The sequence below is a fragment of the Cydia splendana genome, chromosome 8 (assembly GCF_910591565.1).
Source record: "Cydia splendana chromosome 8, ilCydSple1.2, whole genome shotgun sequence".
Classification (NCBI taxonomy): domain Eukaryota; kingdom Metazoa; phylum Arthropoda; class Insecta; order Lepidoptera; family Tortricidae; genus Cydia; species Cydia splendana.
In genome coordinates, this window is record NC_085967.1 from 5451226 (window position 1) to 5477376 (window position 26151).

The window sequence follows — 26151 nt, forward strand, 5'->3', positions numbered from 1 at the left end:
TCGGAAACTGTATACTTTATTGAGGTGTTCAATAAAGAGTGTTATTATATAGGTACCTACTGTAAATGTTAATTTAAATATTCTTATTCAGGCAGTTGTTGCGCCTCTACCACAAAGTAAACACACAATCCGGACATACGATACATGCATAATGCGCAGGGCACTCTCCGTTCACTTGGCGCGCAACCAATCCGCTTTCCACAACCTGCATCGTCCATAATGTACACACACGTGACACACAGTTTAGGCTCCTCTCGCTCTAATGGCTTGGGTAGGCGTAGGCGTTGCAACTGAAACCTAAAGGGATACTATTCGAGATTTTTTGTAAGCTTGTGACATTACTAATCTTTTTATGGCCTGAAACTGTGCAAATAATATGGTAGAGGCATGATGGCCATTTGGCAGAATTATTAAAGCAGGTTTGCTTTTAAAATCCGTGTAGCTAAGTAATGTATGAAAACACACTTTTTGTTTCTATCTATTGCCTCGATGCATTTTAACGCATTTTTGCCGTTTTTTAATACTTGGCAAAATGAGATTTCATTGTAGGTATTAGGTACATGCAGACCAACGAACTCCTCAATATAATGAATGACACTTAACAACATAAGCATGTCCATGTCAACACACCATTTTTGGTCACGATACTAATACGTAGTTAGGCATGATTATTTCCGCCGAACGCTGGACAAATGTTTGATTGTTGTGATAACGTTGGAAAGGCTTCGTGTGTGCGTGGAATATGAATTATCATTTAGACGAAACGCATAAGTATGAACTTTTTGACATACATTTTAGTGATAGGGATCTGCGTATTGTATTATTACTACAATAAAATGAAGACTGAAATGTTTTCCTCTATATTTGTCTACAAGAAGGGGCCGTCTAATGATAATTAATTTTTCACCACACCAGCTCGGAAAGGCTTATTTTGCACTTTAAAAACTGATAGCAAAGTTGCATTTTATTCACATGTGAGTAAAAGTAATCAAATGCAAATTTTGAGTTGTTTTCTTATGTTTGCTGGTAGAATTGACTTTTAAATGATGATTTTGGATGATAAATATTTAATAACATTCATTTGGATTTGATTTGGCTTGATTTTGTTTGATATTTTACATTTAATATTTGCTTAGGGTTGGTGTGGTGAAAAATTTTGTTTCACTCGGGGGCAAATTTGGTTTAACCCTCGTGCTTTGAAACCCTCGCAACGCTCAAGATTCCATTTTTCGAACCACTCGCTACGCTCGTGGTTAAATTTTGGAATCTTTCGCTTGCTCGGGTATCAATATTAGCACGAGCGGTTAAACAACAACTTTGCCCCCTTGTAACACAAATAACTATTAATCCACCGTAGCATATGGGCGCATATACGAGTAGCAGGTCCGTTGCCATCAGCATAGTGCAATTCAGTCCATACTGTCCATAAATACTTAGGTTATTACATATGTGACGCTTACTATAAGGGCGCAGTTTGTTTGTATCTTTATACGAATAACCTGGCAGAGCGTCCTTATGGAAAGCGACAATGTGGTACATTTTGCTTGAAAACAACACATAATCCAGTAATCCCATAATCCAGTGTATTTCAGTGATGCTTAAGTGATATTTATTATGCAGAAGTCCTTTGTAATCAGCCGGGCTAGCACATGATTGTCGCGAGAGTATCGCGAGCTAGACTACCCGTCTTTCTTTAGTTAACATAGTTAGAAAAAGACTCGCCGCGAGATACTGTCGCGCCAATCATGTGCTTGGCCTACAGTGATCATCTATACCTAGTACCTAAATGTCATGTCAAATGTACCTGTTATTTATAAATACTGGTTCGCCATGCAGATCTCTTAGTGATATCACCATGTATAAAAGTGAAGTAGGTACTTTATTCTCATTAAAATACAGTTGCATTTAAGATGTTTTCGGAACAAGACGTCGTGACTACTCAACGTGTCTTGCTCTTTAGTTTGTATACCTAGTTAATTCATTATAGCATCTTGCTAACTTTACCACAGTAAAATTGATGCAGATACCTAGAGATTTCTAAATAATATACCTAATTTCTGTAAAATAAAATATGTAAGTGAACAACACCTACTTATGTATGAAACACGTATAGGTACGTACGTACAAAAAAAAAGTAAAATAATGACGATATGTTACAATTTTATTATACCTATTAAAGGGTTCCTCGGACGTTGAAATTAAAGAACTTCTTTAGACTCCTTGTTTTATTGACCCAGTATTCTCAGTAATTTCACTCTGCACAATTCCTATTGTAGAAACTGCCGGCATTAACAATATAAAACCGAAATCACATAAGATTATCACCGCGTCTTATTGTTAGTTGCTTCCGATTGGTTTTTTTAATGCCTCCCTCAGTCCCGACATTTGTCACTTTTCCCGCGCATAAGTTTTTCTTAAAACGGTCTCACACTATTAAGCCACGTTCACATTTACATACAATTTGATAAAGTTAAAATATAAAACTTCAATTAATTATGGACGCGATGTCGGAACCTAACACTACATTATCGTTAACTATATTGGTGTGAAATGAAGGTTGACATTGCATTGTTAATATAAATATAATATGTATTAGGTAGGTATATAAAGTATAAAAAAGCTATTATTTAAATATACCTATGATCCAATATCAACTATAGGTAACCAAATTTGATTTAGCGCGTTTGTTAATATGTACATATTTGTGCGAATGGATAAATAACTGAATAATAAATACAGAATACAGAGTAGGTATTTGTATTGTTCATAGGTATGTCATCGCTTGACAGCTTGATGAATTGACATTACGGGTTGTCGATAAATGATTCCGTTGAATAATTTTCAAGCTTCGGCCTATATTAATCTCCTTTATTGACTTATATAAATTAGGTGAATAGACAAGTGCTAGGAAGTACGTTGAACTCAAAATTTATAGATTCGGTCGAAGAAATAAATGCATGCGATCATGAACTATTAAGGGCATAAATGACTGACTGGAAGAGAATTACATTTGGCATTAAGTCCGCCATTTGTACATTGTTGTATATATTTTGTGGAATAAAGTTTAAATAAATAAAATAAATAAATGCCTGTTGTACACCATTTTTGTCCATATGACAATATATGGGTATATATTTATGACTTAAATTAAAACACGACCTAAGGGAGTGTTTTAAATCGACACGAGTTGCGAATTACCTATTCGCACATGTATGTAGGTATAGTACAACGTTTTACAGTACATATGGCCCTTTAAATTGTCACGTAATGTGCTAATTATCGCACTAGTGCGGTAAAGTAGCACCATAAATATTGTAAAACAATAAAAAGTCTGGCAAATTACACGAATACTCGTTTCTCTTACGAGTGCTGAGAGTAATCCATAAAAAGATACCTTTACAGGATTTACATCTGAATTAGTTTTTGTAGTTACGTAGATAAATGAAAAGCGACAGAATGAAGCTGTGCCTTCCGAATGGACCGCCTGTTGCATATTTATATCTTCTTTGTCCGCGAACATTGGAAGTCACCCATTTATCCGAGTGATTGTAACTTAATTACGGTTAAAAACCCACGGTTTATTTACCAAGCGCTTTATGTGGTTGGTTTGAATCTGAATACATGCAGTTAAATCACAGCGTCGAGTTGGGAGAATTTAATTTAGTTAGGTACAGTCGACAAAGGTATGTTTACACTTTTGAACCTTACGCCTTTGTAATAAGGCGAAAAATGTAAACATATCTTTGACTTCGACGTACCTACTCACTCGATACGCGCTCACCTTTGTTACGATTTCCCGCGCGATACTTTCGCGGTCACCATCATACCTAACCTCGTAATAATCTGCTATCGAATAAATAAATAGCAAATAATGTAAAAAAAAATACAATAAAAATAATTATGGCAAATGTATGTTATGTACAGTCACGCTCCGTGATTGTTGTGCCATTTCGGGTTCTTGCTAACTTGGACATTCTGTAGCGTAACTACTGAACAACCAATTTAGCTAGGACGTAATAAATGGCTGAACAATCGCGGAGCCTGATGGTATACGCATAATTTATGTTAAATGGTTAGGTTAGGTTATGGCTAAAATCGGTCTGATTTGGATATTAATTTTAAAGTTAAATACGACGTATCGCTGGTTTGAAATGACTTACCGGTTGAATTATGAATCATCATCCTTGTTAAAAATCTTTGATCAATCGTAAATCGTACAAAAAGTACATTAAATTACCTATTACCTCATATATCTATGAAATCGTATTAGCCAGCCACTCTCCATATCAACCTAGTCAGCGCACCAGTAATACAGTGTAGAGTACGAGTATGATCGACAAACATTGACGTTTTAGACATTTTCTAAACCAATTAGAGCCATCCACAGGCGTTTGCTTAGCGCGGAATGTGTCCATCATAATCGCTTGTGTCAGCATCAATGCAATTGGAGTCAATTGGAATCCTGGTTTACAGAGAGACCAAGGTCGCTAAATTAAAATTTATCACTTTGTTTATAATTACTTTGTCTGGAAGAGATCGCTTTTTAGCGATAAGAGCGCCTGTTGTTTCCCTCTGCTTGAGTTGCTGTATTATCTGTAGGTATTATTTTCTTGTATTGAGTTGTGCAATAAAGAGTTTTTGTATGGTATTGTATTACATATTCCTATTTAGTAGGTAGGTATAAATTACAGGGGTTAGTTTGTCTTTCTGAATGCATTTTCTTATTCTAAAAACTTGGTATATTCTACTGTGGACCGTACTAATGAGTGGCTTAACTTAACAATGTGAAGTAATTTGGATGAATCATTTGAAAAAAAAGGACAAGTATTCATCTTCGCACCAAAATGCCATACAAATCTGAGTTCAGGAAAAGGTGAAAAACATGTTTTTAAGTATATTAAGTTCATAAGAATGAAAAAGTGAAGTGCTCGAGTGGAGACCACGGACTAGCAAGTGCAGCGTAGGACGTCCACCCACAAGATGGACAGACGACCTTGTTAAGGCCGCCGGAGGACGCTGGATGCGGGTCGCTTCCAACCGGTACGAAAGGAGGTCCAAGGGGGAGGCCTATGTTCAGCAGTGGACGTCTTATGGCTGAGATGATGATGATGATGATGAAGAATGAAAAAGAAATGCGGTTGTACACATTTATTGCATAAGCGTTTTATATTTAATGCAAATAGCCACCAAACTTCGTTACGCACTCTAAAAATTGACATTAATTGACCCTGCCACCACTGATAGAGTTAGTTGACCTCCCCCGGAAATAATAAGCAATAAGCCTATTGTTTTTTCGCTTATCTATTATGTAATCTCTGTCCCAAACTCTAATTTTGTTTACATTTAATCTGGGCGTGAAGTTACCTGTGAGTGCTGATAAGTGATAACATAACATTATTCTGATGATCAATTGACATACAATGTATGCATCAAGATACGGGCTTTGAAGTCGAGAATAGCCGATGCGGGTTAACGAATATAAAGCGTAAAATAATTAACAGTCAAAAACAAAAACCGGCGTGGTTCGATCAAAGTGGTCTGATACGTTAGATCATGTATTTCTAATTATCCCACCGACCATTTTATTGCTGATATGCCAAGGGCTTTGTTTCATGGATATTAAGTGCATTATTGCTTAAAACTAAATGAATTGGTTGAGTAGGTTTTTTGAGTTCGATGAAGGATGTCTGATAATGAACAAAAGTCATGAGATTGCTTTGGCGTTTTTGTTTGCAAATAGTGAATTCAATTGGTAATTCTTCAAAGTGCTAATAATGCTTTTATAATGTAGAGAGATTCTTTAGGATAGAGATAGAATAAAAGTACTATCAGCCGCAAAAGTTCATGGTGACTTTATCAATGAATTCATTCATAATTTCTCCATGAAATTTTGCAGGTCATGGTACATATTGACTGATACGTGTTATTATTAAATGAACTATTTTACTAAAAGCGTATTTTTTTTTCAAATTTGGGAATTTCTATGTTATTTCTACTTAGAATCACGAGCTCTTTCAATCCTAACAAGAAAAAAAAGCCCAAGTATCTAAAAAAGAATCTAAAAATTATCTTAATTCTGCCGTAAATTAAATTTGTTGTATCGCAAAATATACGCACTTACCATAATATTTACTATACTACCCGCCGAAGGTTAACCTACACTTAGTCATTAAAATGCTACATCAATATTATTCTAAATAACACAATCTCTGTGCGAAGCAAATTAAGTCGAATACCAATGGTCACTGTTACCATTGCGTTTCATTTGTAACGGACTTATTATTACTTATAATCAGTGCCGGATTTAGACATTTGCCGCCCGTAGGCTATGTCGATTTTGCCGCCCCTATCCATACCTCGCTTACCTATTATAGCTTTTTAAAGTACTTTCCAATCAGAGGCGTTTGATTTAATAGTACAACGTACCATAGTCATATTAAAATGCATATAAGGTGACGTCACTATTCTAGATACAGATTTAAATGGGCCGTTTTTGTCACTCAATGACGATGCGACCTCTTTATATTTTCCTGATCTGATCGGCGACCGGTGGGTACCGCTGGGTTTTCGCCATTGAGAATCAAGGTGAGGCGTTGGCAGTCAGGCTGGATATAGCTAAGGAGTTTGATCGGCCGTATTAGTAGACGGAAGCTGCTTCGATAGTGTGGACATTATCGCTGGCGTTCCGCTAGGTTCTGTGCTATCCCCAACGCTGTTACCTATTGCTACATATCAATGATAATTACAAATAACGTGCCTGAATGAAAACGCGAGCGTAGCGAGCGCGAAATTTTTTCGATAGAAATAACGCAATTTGATAGAAAATGGTACATTTTTAGGGTTCCATACTTCAAAACGGAACCCATATAGGATCACTTTGTTGTCCGTTCGGCCGTCTATGTCTCAATATAAAGGGTCTTGACATACATGACAGAGGGCGGCAAAATCGACAAATAAAGCGTGTTATTTAAATTTTACAAATAAATAGGGGAGCAGCAAAATTCTGGGCAACCCTATCTGAACTGCAAATATTTTTTTTTTTACCCAAATTTGCCGCCCCCTAAAATCTGCCGCCCTAGGCTTCAGCCTACTCAGCCTAGTGGTAAATCCGGTACTGCTTATAATTATATTTTGCATGAAAAAATCTTAGTTTTTTAAGAGTACTATCCCAAGAATGGCGGTGGGTTAACACTTGCCAAGTAATTGTGAAAATGTTTAAACTCATACCCCCTTATTCATAAAGAAAGATTGGAGAGCTGGGCCGGTGCTTACGGAAAAGGGGCTGCGAGTTATATGGATATGTAGTTCAACACTCAACAGGTCTCAATTGCAGAGCAACGAGGGAATGCTGTAGCTCTTACCAATGACAGAGCTTTGACTATTTGTTGCACCATTTCCAATATTTTCTAACAGGTAACTTCACTATTATACGCATATTGAAAGAAGCGAAATATACGAGAATTAATCCTAACAAATATGACGTTTACTTAATTTGAATTTAATATTAATTGCAGTTTGGTATACTTGAACTTTAATAATTTAGTAGAATGAAGATGAAACACCTAATATCGAATTGTCAACTAAATAATTTATTAGAATAGCAAAGGAATAATCAACCCTTTTGCTATGAGATTACGTAACTGTTAGCTATTCCATGTTATAATGGAATAGTTACTCAAAGTCGGTTGGAACTAGTTTAGTCTTTACTTTATACATAATAATTTGTAGGGACCGATTCTGTTGTAACAATTTGATATAGCTTTCGTCTTGTTTTGATATTTATGACCTTGACCGTGACCAATCAGCATTAGCGGCCAGAGCTGATCGGTGCTGACGAAATTAAATTGGGAAGGGAATCGTCTCTTAAGTCTTTTGCTCGCACTTAGAGTAGTGCACGTAAGATACATGATTGTAGGTCGTATCGTATCAAAATGTGATGAAAACCTTTTATATTATTTTAGATTAAATAAATCAGAATCAGCTTTAACGCTAAGTTTGCTTTAGTCGCCGGTAATTCATGAAAACATTTTTATCGGTGTTCTGCACGTAAATAATACATTAGTGGACACAACTGCTTCCCATCATTATTAACTTTGATCATAATACAAAAATGCAGACTTTAAGAAGTAATGTTTGTTTTTGTTTATTAAACGTTGTCAATATTGAGGCGAGGGATATATAAAGCTATATATAAAATATATAAAACAAAAAATATTGGATGCATATTCATATCTTCACATGTTTATATAATGTACATTAATTTATTTCAATCATTTACTTTATTTTTTATTTCAGTTAAATTATATTTTATCTGAATTTTAGGTTTCGGTATTGAAACGTTCGTGTAGGTATTTTTTTCTAGCCTGTTTGACTGTCCCATTGCTGGGCAAAGGCCTCTCCCCTTGATTTCCACGACTCCCGATTTGGTAGGTATATACAAATGTATAATAAATTTGTATGCATGAATACAAATATACTTCTAATTATTGATGTATCATCCAATAAAGGCAACAAGATACAAAATGTCAAAGGTTTGTTGTAACCTGTTTGTAACCAATATGGGAAACACTGTTTTTTATTCCTATCATCCATCCAATCATCCTTTTCTGCACGACTGACTTTTTTAAGAAACCTACTACTTTAAACTACCTATTTGTCTTGTTTTTGCTGTTCTGTTTCCTGATCCATAACTTGGAGAGCGAGCAGGTATATTAAAAGTTCAACTTAGCGGTTGGGTGCAATTTATCTGCATCATTAAACCCGTTTGTGTTTCAAAACCAGATAGCATTATAAACCTATTTGTTGGTTTTCCTTTTAACTGACATAAAAAAGAAGGTTGCGAATTGGTTGACTGAACTCCTATTTACAGATTGGTCCCATTTTCACCAAATTAATAACTTGTAACCCATTGAGAAAATTTCTCAAATAAATATGTCAGTAAAATTTCGGTCTTTGTGCAATTTTTTTTTATGTATAACGCATCATTTAGTATGGAGGACCTAATGGTTTGTGTACAAGGTTAATTGAAGTTTCCATTTGAACTATATACAATTTTATAAAAAATGATATAAGGAAAATACAAAATGGGTGATAACCCATTTTGTATTTTCCTTATAAATACCCAAACCATAAAAAATATTTATAGTATAAAAGCCACGAACTATTAAATTGCTTCATTCGTCGTCTCACACCCCTCTGCGAATTGTTCATCAAGTAAATGTTAAGAGATGTTTTCCCGCCTGGCTTATTTTGGAAAAAAATGAAGGTTAGCTTCCTAATTAACTGCACCTTCATATCCACTTATGATAATGTACAAACCAGACAAACATTCTTAGTGTTCATACAGGGTGAAATTTTAATCATCGGTTACCGGTTTTCTTATAAGACCTATGAAGTAGAGTTAAAAACTCCTATTCGTTTAAGTGGAAATAACGTGTGAATACTAGAGTGTTGCTTATTTCGTCGAAATTGAAATTTTCTATGTCTCACCCCCTTCAATTGTTCTCTTTCACTAAAAAACAAATGTGGATTTATTTCAGAATTTTTAATTTCGTTTCCTGGGTCGCTACCGAATTTAGAAAATTTGGATCTATCATACATATTTTTTTTTTAATTTTTCGTTTTTTTTTAGTGACTCAATGAGTCAAAGTATATGGAAGCTACTAATATGTAATTCAATACTAGGTATAGTCAATATATATTTTTAAATAATTTTTATTCCTGTTTTAGGAGTGCGCACTGCTAAATCAATATTTAGAACGCCTAAAACACGCATTAATAAGCTTTAAAAAATAGTGGTATTATTTTATGTTAAACTGCACATTAATACACCCTGACCCGTTGTCTCATAAAATAAAAACGTGAAAAAAAAAAACAAAAAAAAATTTCTTGTATGGAGGGTTCAAATTTTCAAATTTCGGTAGCAACCCCTAAAACGTAATTGAAATTCCTAAAAAAAATCCACATTTATTTTTTACTGAAAGATAACAATTTAAGGGGGTGAGACATAGAAAATTTCGACGAAATAAGCAACACCATGGTGAATACGCAAGTTGATTGTTCTTATTTGAATTTTTATGTCAAGCTCATATTGTACACAATGTCAAACAGGACAGGCACTTAAGTTTATTACTTATAGCATTGTATATTACAAGTAGTAGTAGTAGCCTAGGACTTAGGTACCAGTAGAATTATGCTTTATAAATTATTACTAAAAGTATGTAACTATTCGATGTACTTATGCACAATGAATTACGGCCACTTATTCATCAATTACTTACAGTGACAAGAAAATAGTGAATGTTACTTCTACGAATTAACTAATAATGTATGTTTTACGTAGGTAAATACAATACCATGCTTAAGGACTTCATCGATCATGGAAGCCATTTCATCTCGTCGTAAATATAAAGATAATATTTGCTCGTTACGTAAGGAAATAGGCACATTCAAACAATAAAAAATATCGACCTGTTTTAAAATTGATTTGACATTACTCGCAGCGTATAACGCTCTCACCAATGATATGTGTTGCGAGTAGGTAAGTTAAGATTTTTAATTTTTTTAAATGGTTCAAGTACAAAACAAAAAAAACTGCAGCCACTGATTTTTTAGACTAATAACGAATTTCTAAAGTCCCTAGAGTCCCTACCATGGACTTTGCTTTTGTTTTGAAAATTCCTTCTTCGTGATATAGTAACCTTGATATAAAAACCTTTTACATTACTCAGAAGGATATAAGTATGTAAAGAATCACTACCTGTGTATTTGTACTAACATTAGCTCTAAGTAAATTTTGTTACTAACAACTTTAGATATGGTTCTGAAATAAATGATTTAATTGATTGATTTCTTGACTGATTGAAATATTAATAGCCATTCAAATCCATTATAATTTGAATGGCTATTCATAAATGCGTATTTGTAACCACATACACGAAATTTACGAGGAACGTAGAGAATGCACAAAATGAACTGCTATAATCCTTACCATCAATATTATTTTATACCATCGCAATACTACTTTGGCACGTGTCAAATAGTGTTCCTGTCATAAACTAGTTCGCGTTGCCATAAACATGAGACTCAGATTTGACAAGTCGATAATCACAATGAGATTAGGCACAATGATTAGCATTACATCATCCTTTGATGGACCGCGGCTGTGACCGTTTTTTATAGATTTTCGGTAGTGTTACGTCATGCCTAAATATATTTTATGATCTATTATTACACGAATCAGGTCGGTGATTTGTGGCAAGAATTTGACACGATGGTTTATTTTTTTTAGGAAAAATGTAACGCACTGGAATATATATGAGTCAAATATTGTATACGTATATGTAGTTTTATAAGCACTTATTTATTTTAAAAAGTACTGATAAAAGTGTTGTACTCGTACCTATCTCAAGTCATTATGTTTTTAAGCGACTCCAAATTTCCAAAAGAAGATAAATTCGTGAGTCGTGAGTTCAAGTCTCACCCAAGACAGTAATTTTTCCACCTTTAAGTTTATTCTAAGCTTAATAGCATCGTACGTTTCTGCTTGTTAAAATTTAAAATGAGATAAATTCGGTTGTAGCTCTTTTTGAAGTGAAAACTTCTTTAGCGGCGCTGTGCACTTTTTGAGGTGGGGAAAAAATTATAAACTCGAGACAGCGTAAGGCGTAACGCGTAACGCGCGGCGAAAATGTATGCCTGAGCCTGCTGTTTCGTTTTTATTCACCAAAGAACTTTAGTCATAACGTACAATAATCAGGTCAATTATTTAAAACTGGACTTTTATATTAAGCAATAAAGCTCAATGTTCTAACGGGCTGAAATATGGGGATCTCACAGTTACATTCTAACTTTATATCACTCAAATATAATTCAATAAAGCTACATCTTGATGAAATCGCTAATAAAAGTGAACTCTAGTACTGGTGAATAAAACTCAAAATATCATGACCAAATATATTTAGATGCGAGGTCTGCAATGCAAGGTAACTTTACAATTTCTATTCGAATTTTAAACAATTAACGCTACAAATTTGAATTTCGAATTTTAAACAAGTTCACTGACCAGCAATTTCGGAACTAAAGTTTTTTAATAGAAAGGAGGATGGGTCAATTATACATAGTGCTGCAGACATTTTGGACTAGTCATTGAGTTTTCACTTCTGTCGGCACTCCCGGAGTGCAACCTGTTGTTTTTTTTTATTATTAAAGTTTGTTACATCCGAACTCCGTTATAGCTGGTTTGTTAGTGCACGACTCCTTGCATTTTGTGACTATGCGCTGAAACTTGGCACAGTTGATTTTTAGCTGGTCATGAGCAGATACAGACCGGGAGACGTCGAGAGCCACCACTCATTTAGTGGGAGGGAGGGGGGGAAGTTCGACGCTGCGGCGCTTCACTTAGAGCAACATTTCTCTAAAACTATACCTATTAGGGCATGTAATATATCATTTTCGGATAAATTGAGGATTAGGAATCTATTTTTAGAACAAAAACAATGCACTTTCTAACAAAAAAAAAGAATAAAGTAGAAAGGACTAAAAAACGTATTTTAGATTTTTTTATAATTACCAATTTTTTTTTAAAGTGTAGCAGCAATCTGAAATCTAAAAATATAGTCGTAAAGCTACACTTATTACGTTTAAAAATATATATACTTTATTATACAAATCTGTTGATAAATGGGAGATAAAAAATAATATTAAGCGTGGGTCAGAGTGATCTCAATGCAAAATATTGACATGAATAATTTAGATAAAATTTCCTACAAAAAAGGTTATTCAAACTTTTTCGCTAGGAGTAAAAACGATATTAAAGAGAGAAAATAAATTCTAAGGTCCCCTTTTTAAATATTGATCGTAGCGAAAAAGTTTGAATAACCTTTTTTACAGGAAATTTTATGCAAATTATACATGTAATAAAAATTTTTTTGCTATTGGCCATCGTTTACGAGTTGTTTACGAATGACTAATAAAGGGGACCTTAGAATTTATTTTCTCCCTTCAATATTTTTTTAAATATTGATCCTAGGGAAAAAAAGTAGCACTTATTTTATAATTAATCTGAAACAGATTATTTACGTAACAGATATTTTTTTGCTGTGGGCTACCGTTTACGAGTTATTTACGAAAAACTAAAAAAAAAACGATTGTAGAACAAATTATAAGTAACTTTCCCACCTTAATAATATTTTGCATTGAGATCACTCTGACCCACGCTTAATATTATTTTTTATCTCCAATTTATCAACAGATTTGTATAATAAACTATATATATATTTTTAAACGTAATAAGTGTAGCTTTACGACTATATTTTTTTATTTCAGATTGCTGCTACACTTTAAAAAAAATACGTTTTTTAGTCTTTTCTACTTTATTCTTTTTTTTTTGTTAGAAAGTGCACTGTTTTTGTTCTAAACATAGATTCCTCATCCTCAATTTATCCGAAAATGATATATTACATGCCCTAATAGGTATAGTTTTAAAGAAATGTTGCTCCAAGTGAAGCGCCGCAGTGTCGAACTTCCCCCCTGCCCCCCACTAAATGAGAGGTGGCTCTCGACGGCTCCCGGTCTGTATCTGCTCAAGACCAGCTAACAATCAACTGTGCCAAGTTTCAGCGCATAGTCTCAAAGTGCAAGGTCCCCATACAACGGTGTGCACTAACAAACCAGCTATTATTTCTCAAAGTTTATTGAAGACGACGATATGTTTATAATTTATACCTATATATTAGTGAGACTAATTAAAAACAGAAATCTAACTTTTAAATAAAATAATTTATTTTGTAACCTAGTTGCATCTTTATGCACAAATAGACACGATTCTCGTTCTTATAACTTGAATTCAAAACATATCTAAATCGCCACAATTTAAAAATACCTAAACTTAACATTATTACGATATGACAATAATACAGCTATGATCAAATATTTGTGATTAATTTTGTTTGTTCCGATTACTCAGAGAGCAACTCTATTTAAATGCTCGACTGCATTGCCCTTGTCAACATAATGTTTATGTTATTTGTTAAATAAATTATCGTGATCACAAGACATACCATATTTATATCTACACATTTTTTACTGGCTTTCCCACACAGTAAAATGATCTCACCAACCATTTTAACGAGATTGCAAATATTTATTTTAAATTTGAGACAATGAGAGAGTGATTTATAATATTCTAATAAAAACCATATACAGGCTGATTTCGGGGTCGTGGAGCAAGAGAGCTAGACATCATACAGAATCCAAAGATGAGCCTAATGATGTTGTTAATTATTGTTTATCACCAATAATGATGATTATTTTCCAGATGACAAGTAGGAAAAAACATTTTTGCATACAATTTGGTGAGCCTACTCAATGTGACGTCTTGTCGCTTTCCATACAGCGTATGCCAAAAGTCATAGGGTGACCATAATTACTTAGTATAACATTAATTTTACTTGAAAAATAAGAATAATTCAAGTAATTATCTTTTAATCAAATACTACCATATGATAATGTGGATCATTTACAGAGTCAGAAAAAGTGGTTCTGGATCACGACCCCGAAATCACCCTACAGATATTTGAATAATTAATTGACATACATAATCAAAAAATAGTAGTAGGATATGGACATTAAAATCCATCAATAACTTCGGTGGTAATTTAAGCGTCAACAGTTTGGCGAGTTTTATGTAATTTATAAAATGTATTTTAGTTTATCATGAATAAAAGATTAAACAAAAAGTATTTTTTGTTATATCTGTAAACAGAAAAAAGTACTTACAATCAAAGCGATATCATTTTCCCTGGTATGTAGCGTATCTAAGGTCTGCAATGAGCTGTCCAAATAGTTTCGCAACTTCATTGGCTGGTTTAACTTCACACGCAAATTTTTCTTTTCATTCACACTTTCAGCACTATTACCACTGAAGGGACAGACCGCGGGAATGTGATTCCCGTTAACGACAACGGGTTCCATTTTAGCCGATTTTTTATTTGGTTTTAAAGTCTCTTTCTCCGAGTCATGCAGGGCCAAGTGACCCTTACCACAGCAGAGTAATGGATTTGACATTATTTATTGAGACACCGTTCTCACGTGTGAATTTCTTAAACTGAAAGATGTTTGACTCGGTCATAGTATATATGCTTGCCGGCGTTCGGAGCCATACTGAGTGGACGTTGTCTCGGCAACGCCGTCATTATAAACAGCGCAAAAAATATAAACAAGTTGTAACGTCACTAGTTACATAGCGCTCGACGGAACTGCATGGGAACTTTAACATGGTTAACATGGCCGTTAAAGCGACTAAAGTATAATGTTTTTAACGCTTGAAACATCTTTATTTTAGCGTTTTTTTTATTTTTTCCCACTTTTATATATTGAGACCTTTGTTGCTACTTTTGTGTTATTTCTAGTCAGGATCACGAGCCCTTTCCATCCTTATAGGACAAAAAAGAGTTCTAAAATTTCCATACATTTTTCAAACTTTCCTTTTTGTTACCACCATACAAAGTATATGGGGAAATGGTAACATAATAGGAAAAAAACTCTGGGACCTTTTTTTATTCCATTAGGATCGAAAGAGCTCGTGATTCTGAGTAGAAATAACACAAAAGCGGCAAAAAAGGTCACAATATATGAAAATGACAAAAATAAAAGAAACGCTCATTTATCGATTGTATAATACATGTTTCTACTTAACTCGTGCGCAGCTCATCTGGTTTGAAGAAAATTAATTAACGGTAAGTAGGTACTTTGTGCACTCGAGTAATTTTTTGTGTCTAAATTGGTTAAGTTAAAACACGATTTTTTTAATAGTTTAGCGTGAGCTGTATCGTCTTTTGATATAAGTTACATCAATGTCACTAGGAAAATACAACTTTAAAACTACTTCCCTTTCAATTCTTCTATCCCATAAAGACCAATTTTACTAACTATCATGGTCACGTTTTGCTCTAGTCTACACCAGAATCTGGCCACAATCGTGTTTGAACGAGATAATAATAATCTTCACAGATTAGCGGGAGATGATGATACCTGATTTCCTTCTGATTATGATTTATTATTGGAATTTACAGTTATCAAATAAGGCCGTTGAACAGCCAAATGCGGGTTGCCGATAAGAATAGAAAACGCCCGCAGTTATGTTCGGAAGAATTCGAGCAGTATTTGTTTTGACAATTATTCATTGCAATTGTAGGTATGAATTTATTTCTGATTGTGATTCATAGCATACGTTTACATTTAAAAACACGAGTATTTGTGCCAATAATAGATTTTAATCTTCTCTTATGGTAACGTAATATCTACACCTAACGGCATAGTATTTTGAAGGTATCGATTTTAAAGACGAGTTTTTCTGAAAATATTAGGTAATCTTACTCAGTAAAATTAAATATGAAAGGTCATCCCAGACTACACTCGGTGGTATAAAATTGGCGCAGCTCTTTTACAAATGCGATTAACATCTGACCTTCTAAGACAAAGGCCATAGTCGGTTTTCCATAGTAAGTTGACCCTTAAGTCAATTTGATTCGGGTTTTTTTTTGTGAGTACCTCTTATGGTGAAGGATATTTTTGCTGAGTATCAACATCCTACTAGTGACAGTTTTTGAACCGCCAACTTACTATGGAAAACCGACTATGGCCTTTAGTTTAGTAATACCACTGTATATATCTATTATGTAAATAAATTTATTTACTTCAGACAAAAGAGGAAACCAGGATTTGTTACTTATGATATTTGTGATATTTTTCTTCAGCAAATATCAAATAATATTTCGAATAACATTCGTTTGGAAAACACCGGTAAAAATAGTTCTCTTGAATATTAATAAAGCCGCCGTGTATAAGTATATAATATAAGTAATTAGGTTTGTTATTTATAGTTTTTGTAAATGAGACTACATAGCACGTTCTATAAAAATCCTTCCCTTTTATTCTATAAGAACAAAACTAGTATATTTAAGTTAAGTGCCAAACATTTTTATTTATTGTTGTGTTGGTGCTTACGGTTGATTTAGGTCATCTTTCAAAATATTATAACCAGGATGATAAAATGATAGAACTATTATAATACTGTATGTAATATAAATAATAATAATAATTCAGCCTATATACGTCCCACTGCAGCTGGGCACAGGCCTCCTCTCATGCGCGAGAGGGCTTGGGCTATAGTCCCCACGCTAGCCCAATGCGGATTGGGGACTTCACATACACCTTTGAATTTCTTCGCAGATGTATGCAGGTTTCCTCACGATGTTTTCCTTCACCGAAAAGCTAGTGGTAAATATCAAATGATATTTCGTACATAAGTTCCGTAAAACTCATTGGTATAATACTGTACTTTTAATTAAAATACGATTTTGTATGGAATAACACAATGAAACACTCGAAATGAAATTTGGTTATGTATGATCGATCCATAAATGAAGACGCGTGCTTTGGTTCGTTTTGTCATGATAATAAAGTTTAGTTTTGACAAATCTGCGATCTATATACCTAATGACTTCACACAAAATTATGTTTCACCTTAGGCCCACTTGCACCATTCCACTACCCCAGGGTTTAGTGGTTAAACCGTTAACCCGTTGTCAAAATGTACTGGTAACCATGGTAACTTCAGGTTTAACCGATTAACCCCGGGTTAGCGGAATGGTGCAAGTGGCGCTTAGTGATTTATTGAATAGAATACGATCATAGTAAGGTTCCGAACCTTACTCACATTAAAAGCATAAATTATATGCGTAGAAAAGGTTCAATGGCAAGATATACGAGTAGTCTGATTTGGCAATCGCCTCAGCAACATAAAGGAAATAACATTTTGTACATAGACAAGACATGCGTAGGTATATTTTCTATATTTCGCCTTAAAATTTCAACTTTTTATTCAATCTATTTTTTTTATCAGAATCACAATTAACCCCTAGGCAAGTAGTTTTCAAATATATTAGTATAAAGCCAATTCACTTTAATTTTTTTTCAAAATGTGTGTCTTATTGTTTGTATAATTGAAGGATATATCCGATATTATTATACTCTGAACATTGTCTTAAAATATTTGTGTTGTATGAAAGAGACTCTCTTATATATATATATAATTATATAATATATTTATATAATAAAAATGTACCTTTTTTCATTTTTAACCCCCCACGCAAAGAGGCGTATTACATGCTTGACGCCAATGACTGTCTGACTTTCTGTCTGTGTGTCTGTCTGTGACTTCGTAGCTCTCCAACGGGGACCGATATCGATGCGGTTTATTAAAGTGAAAGCGAGTTTCCTTGCAGTTTGATAGAAATCGATCCAGCAGTTTCAAGAGTATGAGAGTTTTTCCAGAATTATATAAGGCATATTTGGCATGAAATAGATTATTTTGACATTCAGCAAAGGGGTTCTTAATTTTTAATTTAATAGTTACAATTTTTGATTAGGTACTTAAGCATTTTTTATTTGCTAAAAAACGCTTCCATAACATTTTTCTAGACATCATTCCTAACCCAATTAGGTATCATAAGAATTTTTAGGAGCAGTATCTCTATTTTTACCAAATTTGTTGTCGTTTGACCGGCGAGTTGACCTTGTTGACCAGACTATGATAATCATAAATTTTACCTTATCGCAATTTGATTTAAGCTCCCTGTATTCGTTTCGAGCACAAATGTCTGTCATTCTGAGTTACCTAAATCGAATAAAGACGTCTATTCAGTAGTAAGGTAAACGTAGGTACTGGTACTTGACGCGGTCCCAGTATATGTCATCTTGAAACTTAAGTCATTGTCAATAGAGGAGACAGTAAGGTGTCATCTATAGGGCATTAGCATGTCGAGCACTAGTACGTTTACCTTATGTAGGGAAAATCCCGTTTCAGAATATTAACCAACGCAATGAATGTCCTTGTGGTGATGAGAAAAACAGGTTTCCTTATTTTTTACCTTAAAGGGATGAATAACTAAGTGCAATACTTACATATACATGGTTTTCCTGTATTCAAGCAGTTCACAAGATTTTATAAGCTTTTATTTAGTTTCGGCCAAGCACATGGTTGGCGCGACAGTATCTCGCGGCGAGATAGACTACCCGTCCCTCTTTTAGTAACATAGTTAGAATAAGACGGGTAGTCTATCTCGCCGCGAGATACTGTCGCGGCAATCATGTGCTAGCCCGGCTGATAGTGTTTGGGGTTTTTAGAATTGTTTCGATGATTATTAGTTGCCTGTGGAAAGAAAAGTACAGTTAGCGATAAAAACTTGTACCTAACATGAAATTTTTGCCAAAAACTTATTTATTGATTAATAATAAATTCTGTCCAATTTTGTAGCAAAAAAACAACTTAACTTTGGGGCACTAGCATTAAGTTTACTTGAAAGTCCGCACTCTCAAGCAAGAACTATATAATCGTTTTATATATATGTATATATATATATATATATATATATATATATATAATAATCGTTTGTGTCTTTACAATTCTCGTTCTAATTAAATAGGTAATTCCAGTTTCTATTTTTGCGGTTTAAAAACACATGGGTTGATCCTTAGGAGAAAAATGACTGTGATAATCGCGATAGATAACTTAAATGAAAGCTTAGGGTAAGAGAATTAAACAATGTCGTATTTTCGAATATGAAGGAACTTTATTTGATCAATTACAGACAAATGTATTGAAATTCAAGTATTATACTCGACAGCGTAACATGTTTAGTAGTCTTTATTATTTCAAATAGTGCATAATTATATTTAACATTTGCGTGATATGATTTAGACAGTAACATTATTATTATTTTATTCGTGCACTCTATTATAAGATATGAACTCAGTTATTTGTAGATATCCCGTTATTACAATAATAAGGTATAATTAGGATTTTTATTTTAATGTAGAAATATTAGGTATCAGAAAAAGATTTTAATTTTATATTAAATTCTTGGAACATGAATAATAGAAAATATGAATACATTTCTTACAATTAATTTACAAGATCACAAATTTTCAACACTCACACTTAGCATTAAAAGGACAGAACAATTTTTGGAATACCACAGAATGGAGACAATGTCGCAAATATTAAAGTTGGTTAAGTTTCTTAAACCGCCATGTGTAAATAAATACCAAAATAAGTCAGTACTTATTAGCAGTGATCGTTAATTTTCCAGCAATTTTGGTGCAGCATTGTTGGTTAAAAGCATCTGTATGCCCTACTCTAGGTGGAATAGATAATTAGGGTTGATAACAGTAATATTAACCTTAACCAATCCTCTCCCTAGGAAAAAAATTAAGAAAATCCTTTATTTTTACTATGCTGCACCAAAATTGCTGGAAAATTAACGATCACAGCTTATTAGTCGTGTAAGTTTGACGTGGTGTTTATCAATGACCACTTTTGATATTTTTCAACACATGTGATTATTATATAGTATGTACTATTACCATTTTAAGATATAAAATACTTTCTTCGATTAATTAACAATATATTACGTTTGCGACAAAATAATATGAAAATTAGCCCTGACTGCTGAAATAATGTACAATTAAAATATAAAACTTAAATTACTTTTATTTACATAGAAATTAATAAATTCATATCTGTACAAAACTTAAAAAATTGTAATACCTGCTTAAAATATAAGTATCGTTGTATTATTCTATCTACGGGTAAAAGATGAAAAATATAATTTGGCTTTTAATATTCTAAATGAAATGCAGGCAAGCACTTTGTATGTTGGACAAAATTTTAGCTTGAAACACTTTTTTTATTACATTGAAATATTATTAACGATCATTTTCTATTAATGTTTATAGATCATTATTATGTAAAGTAGTAGATAGCTTTTTAATGAATATAGAAAATATAATGCATTGTGCGTTATTCACTTACAGACACCCTGCTTTACTTAATTCCAAAATATTTCATTTAGAAAAATGGAATCTAGTCATTTATTGCTACAATTAGCAAACCAAGTTACAATCACAGGAATAATTGCAAACAACGTAAATTATATTGCAATATAGGATTTTTACATTAAGTATATATCTCATTTTGCACAACCTATTTAAAATAGAGATCATTAAAACATTTGGCCAAAATTTGTTAACTAGATGTTTCTCTGGTGTTTATATTTATAATTGACTTCGCAAACCAAAATTAAAGCTCATCTGATAGCAATACAGCAAATTTAAACAAACGTTCATTATATAAAATCATGGATATAGTTAGGATATCAATATTAAGTCTCATCATCTTCATCTTAACTTAAGAGCTTTGATCTTGTCGGTGGACTGTAATCGCCACTCATTTCTTTCTTGTGCCAGTCTTTTAATTTCTTCATAGGACGCATTATTTTTTATTTGGCCGAGAAAAGTAATTCTAGGTCACTCTACTTCTCTTGTTTTTTCAATCCTGCCTTCCAGGATGTTTAGGAAAAACTTGTCATGCCGTATAATGTGTCCTACCATCATGCCTCTCCTATTTCTTATTGCATTTAATAAGCATCGCTTTTCCCCTATCATACTCAGGCCCTCTTCATTCGTCTTCCTTTCAGTCCAGCTAATCCTTTCCATCCTCCGCCAACACCACATTTCGAAAGCTTCCAACCTTTTTCTATCTTTTTGTCTCAGTGTGCATGTCTCACTCGCATACAACGCAATGCTCCAGATAAACACCTTTATCAATCGTTTTTTGGCTTTTTTTGAAATGCGTGCCTTAAGTAGATCTTTTTTGTTATTGAAGGCTCTTTTAGCCATAGCGATTCTCTGTTTGATGTCTTCGTCGTGAATTTTAAGTCTGGCTTTAAATATCTTATGACCGTCCCGTTGGGCTCATCACAATTTGTATACAATAAAAGTTTGAAAATGTTACCCATCAAGTTAAAAACCATGAAAGATTTTGCATTAAAATCTCAGCGGGTTTAGAAATGATCAGAGTTGCACGGCAGGAAGTTGAACATAAAATAATACACAAAAGGGCACCAGAGAACGGGCTGATTTGCGCCGGAGCTCTCATGAGCTATTTAATGCTATCAGAATTAGCGGTTAGACCAAAACCCTCATAATAATTATATGATATACGTATCAATGGAGTTTCATTAATTTCTCACCATCACTGGTGTGAATTTATGTTAAGTTTTCCGTATTCTTCTGGTTTGGTATACTATATTGTATCATTCTTGTTGTTAGTTGTGGGGCGTACTTGCTAGATGAGCGAGTTGGGCCTAAAGCGAGAGGACCGGCGTCAGGGCTGCGCGGCAACCCGGTTGCGCCGTGCCGACTCCCGCGACGCGCTGTGTACCTCGGCGGTACGGAGCGTGATGCCGAAGATGTCTTCATGGTAACGGTTCTCCTCCTTAGAAAGTATAAGTTAGTTTATATTGATATAAATAAAAAAAACTTGTAATGTTTCAAGAGTGATTCTCAAAAAAGTGGCATCGACAGGTTAAATTAAGGTAATGAAAATTTTTTTTTTGTATTTTTTTTACTTTTAAGAATGAAAAATATGTTTTACTACTTCAAGTACCCCAAATTTTCAAAAGGGAACGGAAAATAAAGAAGTTATTTTCAAGACTTACAATAAGCTATACATTGAACACAGGTTAAAGTTAAGCAGGTTACAGTGAAAAATATATTCATTTTTATTTTTTCCCTTGAACGGATAATAATACGAATGTCTCACTTTTAGCATAGATGAATAAACCTTCATACAATATTAAAATGATATTATTACATTAGGCCCCCTACCAAATTCTTAAAATAATCGAGACAAGTTAAAGTTAATATTCCGTTACAAAACCCCAGATGTCTGCCTTTAACCACTTGTCTCTACGAAACTACGACACTTGGGTCATGATGGTACCCTACGAACGGTGGTTAGCTTGATACTTACCTAATATTTTGCCATAGTTATGATCTAAATATTTTTTTCTGTGTATGAGTCAGATGCAATACCGCGCATGTACAGGTTGGTACAGGTTAGCAGTGAAAATATCCTTGGACAAACTTAGTGCGTAAGGCCTGTGCAAAGTACATTTTAAAAGGTATTGTTTATGTTATTATATAGCATGATATTTTATTTACATAAATTGATGCTTATAAAATCTAAAGAACTAAAACTGGAAGAGCGATGCTTTTGGACAAGACAGGTTACAGTGAAAAGTGCTACTCTTTATTTTTTATAAATATAAGTATTAAATTTAAATAAAAATAATGACTTGGCCTCGATAAACATTGTTTTAGTTTATCTAGATACATTTTTGTTTCATATGAAAAAAAAAGCAAATAAAGATACATTCAATTCAAAAACTCGATGACAGGTTAAGATGCCATGATATTTTGAGAATCACTCTCAAAATGGTTAATATATTGTCGTTTCAACGCGATATATCACAGTTTTGTATATCTAGAACGATATTTATTCAGGTTAATTTTAATGTAATTTATTAATTTAATGATTGAGTATGTTTAGGTATTTATCAAAGAATTGTTCTTGATTTATAACCACACAATTTAATAGACATTAAACATTAAATAAGCTTAAAAGTAATAATATTAACTATAAAAAATAAAATAAAAATGAAGGGTCTATGAATAAAACACGTCCTCCAAGTCACTGTCGTTGGGCAGTGTGCCCAGAAGGCTGGCCGCATTGCCACGTTGAATGGCAATGCTAATGCGTTGAGCAAAAAACTGGCCAGAGCTCTGGTCCCTTGTGGCGTCTATAAGGCGCGCCGCTAAGGCTCTGTAGGTATATCCGGCGCGCGCTTGGCCCCCACGGCCCCAGCGTTTCGACCCCAAAAATATAACTACTGCCAAGGGTGGCATATTTGCGGCGTTTGAGGTCTTCGATATTTCGACAATGTACCATTGTCTCCCATATTGATATTGGATTAGTGTTTAAATATAATTTCAACTTAAGGTATGTCATAAATTTGAAGCATTTTAAACGGGTCTCTATTGGTTCCCATAATTTTTTTGTTCCGATTTATTCAGTCCATAACGTTTTCCATCATAATTTTTATTAGTCATATTGTCAATAGTCATAAATTTTAACAATATAAATTGCAGTTCCGATTTTTGCAGGTCATTATTATTGTTAGTCATAAAAATTTGTTACTCATAATATTCAAAGTCCAGAAGGTATACCATTACATAATGTTGAAGGCAATAAACTTGCTTACAATAATCGTTGTAAGGTCTTTCTTTTATCGCAGGTTATAATGATAAGTAAAGGCTCTATTGTATTCCCTAAATTTTAAGTTCCGATTTTTTTAGACCATAACGTTTATCATCATATTTTTTATTGGTCATATTGTCTACCTACCTGGGGATTCTTTTTTATTTGGCTTACTAATTTCCCCTCCATTTCTTATTTTTCATGTAGTTTATTAAGCCATTTCGTCTCGCCAACGAGTCGACGGAGCCCCGCTTCGCGGGGCTCCTATTTCCGCTCTGAGGGACACAAGGTAACTAACGAACCTACCCGAGGAAACAGTTTTTTTATTGTTTGGTTTACTGATTTCCCTCCATTTCTTATTTTTCATGTAGTTTATTAAGCCATTTCGTCCCGCCAATGAGTCGACGGAGCTCCGCTTCGCGGGGCTCCTATTTCCGCTCTGAGGGACACAAGGTAACTAACGAACCTACTGAAGAAACAGATTTCATTTTTCTTTATATGAAGGATGTCATTAAAAATGGCCCTTTGTTTGACATAATTATTGAAAGTCATAATGTTTAATATAGCTCCTAAATATTAGAATATTAGAGGATATCATTTTCTGACTATCGAAATTCGAAACAGTAAGTTTATGGGAAACAAAGAGATGACATTAAAACGATATGATTAACGACCATTAGTCTGATAAAATATATGCCTTAAAATATTTCTGTATAATTATTGATATAAGTACCTTTGAATGTTATACTCATCAATTTTATAACTTTTGTGATTATAGCGTTTAATATTATAGATGTTTAACATTAGAACTATGAAACGTTATACTTAACAAAATTTATGACTATTGATGTTTATGTCCATAAATTATATGGATATCAATTTCTGAGTATCGAAATTTGAAACAATAAGTTTATGGGAAACAAAGGGATCCCATTTTAAACGTTTGGTCACAGGAAGTTACCAACCTTTAACTTAAACATGAAGCTTTGAACTTGGTCTTTGGTCATGTTGCTGTACTTCACTATGATTCCTCTGAGCTTTTGATTGACGTCCTCTGCCATTTTGCAGTCACCGCACACATAGAAGTGTGCTCCCCGGTTTATTAATAAATCGTGAATTTCCTGTCCTTCTTTTTCAGCTAGCTCTTGAACGTACATCTACAATAAAAAAAACCACATTTAGAAATAGAACTAAAAAAATTAACATTTTATAAAACATTTAATAGCGTGTCGGTTGGAATACTTTTGGAATTTTCTTTTCCCTGGATAAAGCAAGGAACACTTTGGTTAGGACATTGTCTCTCAAAGCTTGTTCCTTTTCTTCTCGATACAGGTCCATAGTCCTAGTTCTACATCCAAAGAAAAGCCAAACAGGGCCAATGTTACTGCGATTGCGAGAGTTCAGGAGTGCTCTTCGATGGTGCCAGAAACCACGGAAAGGTGCAATGCCGGTGCCGGGCCCGATGAGGATTAATGGAACTGATAAGTCATCGGGAAGATGGAAGTTTGGCGCGCTGAAAATAAATATTTGGTTAATATCTTCATTGAGCCTAGAATTTAATGAAAATAACTGGGATTTATGATAAATAATACCTTCTAATAAACAAGTATACTTCATCACCGGGATTCCGGTCCATAAGGTAGTTGGAGCAAACGCCGTAGTGAACAGGGCCTTCTCCCTCTGTTAACAAATATAATTAATAAAATAAATACTTTTGTAAAATGTGAAAAATCTAATAAGATTATAGGATTGATAGAAATTGTCACCTTGAGTTCTATACGTAACGACAGCCACTGTAAGATGTAATCGTTTGGGGTGCGCAATAGGTGAAGACGATATGGAATAAAATCTCGGTTGCAGAGGCGACAACAGGGCAGCCAATAGGGATGCGCTTGGTCTAGCTGAAGGAAACTGTTCCAATACTTCAGCCAATGTAGGGAAGTGGAAGTGCCGCCAATCTTCATATGCTCCAGGATCCTAGACAAAAA

General features: G+C 33.9%; 2 protein-coding genes across 3 annotated transcripts in view; both read right to left on the minus strand.

The window, feature by feature from the left end:
* The window catches only part of LOC134792738 (nitric oxide synthase-like), a 47758-nt gene extending 32573 nt beyond the window's left edge, over nt 1–15185 (minus strand). Inside the window, exon 1 of the mRNA XM_063764037.1 lies at nt 14779–15185. Within this exon, the coding sequence (XP_063620107.1) occupies nt 14779–15066 (288 nt within the window). The 5' untranslated portion in view covers nt 15067–15185. The remainder of the gene's footprint in view (nt 1–14778) is intronic.
* A 4427-nt stretch (nt 15186–19612) lies between these two features.
* LOC134792736 (nitric oxide synthase-like protein) overlaps nt 19613–26151 on the minus strand; it is a 143339-nt gene continuing 136800 nt past the window's right edge. For both annotated transcript variants that reach the window (XM_063764036.1, XM_063764035.1), the window contains 5 exons: nt 25930–26140; nt 25756–25843; nt 25406–25676; nt 25129–25320; nt 19613–22339 (listed from right to left, as the gene is read on the minus strand). In XM_063764036.1, the coding sequence (XP_063620106.1) occupies nt 22229–22339; nt 25129–25320; nt 25406–25676; nt 25756–25843; nt 25930–26140 (873 nt within the window). In that variant the 3' untranslated portion in view covers nt 19613–22228. The remainder of the gene's footprint in view (nt 22340–25128; nt 25321–25405; nt 25677–25755; nt 25844–25929; nt 26141–26151) is intronic.